Here is a 5,718-nt window from a genome sequence, read left to right as displayed (position 1 = left end):
TTCTGTATCAAGGTATTCTCTTTGTATCCAGATTTTTAAATTTCTGAGAGATCAAATGGATGTGTATGGGTGGGGGAAAATCATCTTCCAAATTAGATGACGGAGGATTTTCCACATTTTCATGGATTTTTTAATAAAAAGACAAAGTGTTCTATTATTTAAGGTTTTCAACAGGAACGCACAAGAACTTCTCCATTTACTGAAACTTGGCATCTGAAAACAGTGATGTTCCAATCCCCAATACTTTCAACCTTGGTTTTCTCTCTCTGCTAGAATTCAGTACTAATTCTACATCCCCAAATATGTAAAGCCACAACAATTTTGATAATAAACACCTAAAGGTAAATTATCAACTTGATACAAAGTACTTATCCCTAATATTGAACAGACTCCTTTTACTGCCAACTTTCTAGGATTTAATTGACTTCTCTAGCTGCCAACAGATAGTAATTACAGTTAGTTGAGCAAAGAAGAAAGTTTCCCAAATTAATGTATATGACAGCTGTATTCTGCAGAATATTTCTTGACTAAGACCACAGAAGCCATATTGGTTAAAATTTGGAGTGTAATTCTGCAGAAGCCAGCACTTCCTGTAAGAAAATGACTACTTTACTTAAATGTCAGAGTTTCAAGAAAACATTCAAGAGCTGAATTAAGTAGGGGTTGGGTTGTTGTAAAAACACATTAGTTCTGGTGAATTCTTACCATACAACTGAGCTGAGATGGAAAATACAGCCTGAAAACGTTCTGCTTTTTAGGGCTTAATAGACAAAAAGCAGAATATTGTTTTTCCATAAAGCAGTTCAATTTAACATGAAGAAGATATAATTTCTGCATGTTATAGGCAGCTATGAAGTCACATAAAATTCCCTTACTCTTTTTCTACCTTAACAGACACATTAACAAGAATACACTTCAGTCAGAATTAATTACAGATCAACTAGGAATTCATGTAGCTGACCTGATTTGTTTCCAGAAAATAGTTTTCTCCCTGTAATGTGTATTTTAAATAATATTTATAATCCTATTAGAAAAAGAAAACATTTTCTTTCTCTTGTTATGTGCATGTGTACATTAAGCAGTCCCAGTTGTGCTGTCATGGATACATAAACTACCTGCCTGGTGAAAGAGTTATTTTAGTTATGACACAAGATCTCAGCTAGTCCAGTAACAAGCCCATACCCAGGATACTTCATTTTTTCATACCCAGGGTGTTGTTTTATTTTTGATTAAGTTATAGTAGAAAAACATCCTATGTAAGCAATGGAGAAAAGTTACTATATATAAGCTACCCTGTCATTTCAACTGTAGTTCAATGCTCTTTTTTGTAATTGTGTTCACTTACTTTATTATCCTACCTTTGGCCACTGGATCATTATTTCTTGAACCAATGCTGCATTTGTGCTCCTTAACTTCATGCTAGAAGCTCCTCAAGTCCCACCACTCATCTTTACACCCAGAGAAGGCAGCACTACCTCTGAATTGAGTATCCCATCTTTTCCTTGCTCCCCATGGGGGGACAGGTTCTGATGCAGTTTCATACTGCAGCAGATGAAAGTGGCAAAAAATGGTGATTGCACATAATACAGGTAAAATCCTCAAGTTTTAGATAGAGTTTTATATTCTAGGAATGAACAAGTTCCCTTCCCAGAACTAATCACAAATTATTTTAAGCCTTAGCAAGGAGGTTAACATATACCAGGGTAATGTGAAACAATCAAGAGAATACATTTATTTTCAGACCTTCTTGGATTTTTTTCTTTATCTAGTCCACTTAAAAAAAGATTATGGAAATACCTGGAATGTGTTCTACATCGTGGCAGAACTGGGCAAAGACACACCACCACCTGCTGGACAAAACTGGATCCCTGTCTCACACACCACTGTGGTGAACAGCAGCTGCAGGAAGATAGAACTGTGTAAAAGGTTATTTGCACATTCTACTGCCACTGCCCTGGGGAGCTGCCCAGAGCTGCTGCTCCAACACAGGAAACAAGCTGTGAGGTACAGAGACAGGACAGGCATCTTACACTGCACACAAAGCTGGCACTCTGCAGCACAGCAATCCCTGCACAGTGAGCAGTGCCCTTGCCTCTGATCAAGAAAATGGGGTGCAATGAGACCTAACTGCTCCACACATGGAACAGATTCAAGTATACTTTTTAGTCACTTTATTTGGATCTATATACATTACATTTTGATTCTCCAAGTAGTCAAGGCAATTATTCTCAAATAGTTTAGTACATCAATTTTATAAAATACAGCTGAACCAAGTTAGAATAGAAATGCATACAATATAGTACATTAAGTGCTTTGAAGAATGACTAGTCTGGCCACCAGCTAGTGAGCAATTCATTTGTTTTTGGTCATTCTCACAGAGGAGACTCCACAGGTAACTCCCCTGAGCCCACTAGAACTGCTCTACCAGCAAGAGTCCCTCATGTGCTTTTTGGGGACAGAATGCATCCCTGGGCCGCTAGAAGGCATTCTGCTGTCCACACCCTGACTCAGTCATTGCTTCTGACTTGGACAAGATTTAGACATTTGTCTCAAGGCCTCAGATCAAAACAACAGAAGAGTCAGTGTAGCTCTGAAGAAATTCAGTCTTCATATTTGCAACTGGAATTTACTGACACATATGCTAAACCTGTGTTATAAACAAAGAAATAAGCTCTGACCAAAGGGTTCATCCTTAGGAATTCTACAGGGACACAGACTGAAGGCAGCCTCCCAAGCAGCTCTCAAAGATTTGTTCTGCATTAAGTATTGCTCTCCTTCTGAGAAATTTAAGCTTGGTAGTAATTGAAATGTCAGGACAACTATCATATTGAAAATGGAACATTTGAGGAGACCCATTCAGCTGCTGGGATTTGGACTGGAAATGCTTACAGCTTTATACCACAGGACATCCAAGATGACCCAACTCCAGCTGATACTGCAGCTACTGTGATACTCATGACCAGTAGTTTATACTCCAGTCAAATCAGGACTAGTCTATCAGCCACATCCTGGCCAAAAATTAACTGTTGATACCAGCTCAAGATCATTCCTACAAATCTCTCCAACTGCTGTAACTTCAGTCCAAGAAGTTGGGCCATGACCATTGACATGTCTGTGGCTCTGTTCACAGGCTGCAGAACAGTGGAAGATTCTCTCTCCCTTCTGCAGTGCTGAGGGCCTCGTACTGTCCCATTCAAAGGAGTACCAGCCACTGTCAGATGATGAAGCTGCTCACAGCCGTCTGCTGTGTCAGGACTCTGGCAGACAAGCAGCATGGAGCAGCCACACATCCCAGGATAAGCATGAGGGTTGCTGGTGACAGACTGGGCTAGCACACCACATCAGTCTAGTGCAGGTGCCATGCCCACGCTCGTGCTCCATCTACCAATGCACATACTGACCAAGGTGGAAGGCAACATAATTAGCTGCTGTTGGGTCACCTTAGCTGGCCAGGACAGTCAAGTTTTACCTGTAAACTTTAAGAAGGGAAGGAGGAGAACACATGTAAACTTCAACTGAGACTGGAACATAGGCTGCATGACAGGTTCTTTCACACTGATGAACCAAGACAGTAGGTAGAGGCCACAGAAGTGGCAGTAGCACTGAGCTGATGGACTGGTTGACCTCATTAGACAAGGTCACACACACAGCCAGGCAAATTGGGAGAACATTTCAACAAAAGAGGCAAGATGTGTCCCAGAGGTGATCAGCTGTACCTGATGTGCTGTGTTGGACTGAAGCAAGGAGTACTGTGTCCTCTTTCCACAGCACACATCACTGCAGCCTTCAACAGTGCACCCCCAGAAACAATTCTCACACTGCACTGAGGAAATCAGTACACTTGCTTTTCTGCTGCTTCAAGGCCAGCATCTTTGCTCATCCTCTAGTACAGTGTTGCAATAGGGTGGGGAAGGCTCCTTCCAACACAAATGACTGTTGCATCCTGGCAGCTCAGACAAGAGCTGCACTAGTTGGTTTTGGAGCAAATAGTTCAATTCTCACTGCTGGCCTTTTCCTTTCTCAGTGCTGCCTACTGCTGGTCACTCCTAAACAGCCACCACCATCTGCTGCCACCATCAGAAAAAAATACTGAACACAGGAGAACTGAACAAAATGCACGTTTCAATCCATAGTTACAGTGATGAGGGCATTATGAGGCAACTGGTTAGAACAAGCAAGTGATCACTAAGAGCTAGCCTATCCCAGATTCCATGTTCATTTGATGTTCTTCCATCAGAGACTGGAAGTCAAAGGACAGTATTCTTGCCTTTCAAACTCATGAAAACTCCTCTTATTTACTGGCCTGTATTACAATGAAAAAAAAAGTAAACTTGTCACCTACAAAAATGAGTGAAGTTTTTTTTTAAATGGAAAGAAATGCTTATTGTAATGATATAGAGACTCACACATCTCTGCACATCTTATGCATCATACAAGATACCTGTTAGTTCAGGTTTTCCTTTTTACAGAAAACAACAACTACATTCATCTCTGTGACCAAAAAAAAAATCATGTCATGAATGCAAGAAAAACATTCTCCTGGCAAAATTTCACCATGAGGTAATTGCATTGCTTGAAAGTAAAGGGAAACTGAAATGGATTTGAAATGAACTGCCAGGAATGATTGTTGCATTAAGAAGAAAGTTGCAGTATTCACTTTGTCTAGCAACTTAATACCTTTTACTAAGGAAAGGGTTAATCTGCTTCATAACTATAATCAATCAAGTCTTCTTAAATTAAAGGGTATATTAGTTACCTGTTTCCAGGAATTTGAGCAACATTCAGATCAAAGTACTGTTTAAGAGCGAAGGGACATGCTTTGAGTTTTGCAGTATACTGATGACTGACAACCCATTTTTATGGGATTCAGCTAAAATGCAGTTATGACAGATAAACCAGAGCAGTAATATAACTTAAAAGATGGAGTCATAGGGCATTATTGATGTGGAGCTGCCTTAAAAAAAAAATACTGTTTACAGAACCCAGTAAGAATTAAAACTATGGAGCAAAACCAGCACAAGTTATTAATGGATCCTAAATAGGTCAACTACAGACCTGGCAACAATAGCAGAACTCATGAATTAACTTCATTCTTCTCTCCCCCATCCACGTCTGGGGAGTTTATTTCACATTTTCAGTACCAAGTATCCACTACAGAAACATGAGCTGCGCGTATTCAACACCATTTTGGCAGTGCAAGACTTCCAGAGATCGTGTACTTCTTCACCATCAGGATCTGGATAGAATGTCAGTCCAATACTTAGAAGGAGATAGCATCACCTTCCCTACTGACAGCAGGGATGTCACTTATCAGTGCTGTTCAGTGGTACCTTACAGTTTAGATCCTTACTGAGGCAGGTTTGCTTGTTATCCTCTAAGAGGGGATTAAAGTGCAAGCAGATTTCACACTCTGCAACATGATGCACATGGTCACTGTAGACATGGAACTGCAATCCTCTTGCTGCTGGACAGACCACTGGAAGAGAGAGGCCTATAAAGTCATTGTCCTCTTGTGCTTTCCCAATATGGGCTTTAGCTCAGCAATTCAGGCCCAGTCCTGTCCAATGGTCTGGCACCATCAGGAAATACTTGTCCATAGCTTCACAAAACCTGGTCCGGTACAGCTCTGGAGAGACCACAGTGGGCATCTTACCTAATGTGTAAGAGTCAAGAGCAGTTAGAAATGGGCTAAAGATACTGCAGAACAGACAGATGTCA

General features: G+C 40.6%; 1 protein-coding gene across 4 annotated transcripts in view; it reads right to left on the bottom strand.

The window, feature by feature from the left end:
• Positions 1–1,590: 1,590 nt before the first annotated feature.
• PIKFYVE (phosphoinositide kinase, FYVE-type zinc finger containing) overlaps positions 1,591–5,718 on the bottom strand; it is a 64,733-nt gene continuing 60,605 nt past the window's right edge. For all 4 annotated transcript variants that reach the window (XM_030952799.1, XM_030952798.1, XM_030952801.1 and 1 more), the window contains one exon: positions 1,591–5,653. In XM_030952799.1, the coding sequence (XP_030808659.1) occupies positions 5,538–5,653 (116 nt within the window). In that variant the 3' untranslated portion in view covers positions 1,591–5,537. The remainder of the gene's footprint in view (positions 5,654–5,718) is intronic.

The sequence above is a fragment of the Camarhynchus parvulus genome, chromosome 7 (assembly GCF_901933205.1).
Source record: "Camarhynchus parvulus chromosome 7, STF_HiC, whole genome shotgun sequence".
Lineage (NCBI taxonomy): Eukaryota > Metazoa > Chordata > Aves > Passeriformes > Thraupidae > Camarhynchus > Camarhynchus parvulus.
The sequence above is the reverse complement of the archived record's forward strand: the minus strand, read 5'-3'. Positions and strand labels throughout refer to the sequence as shown.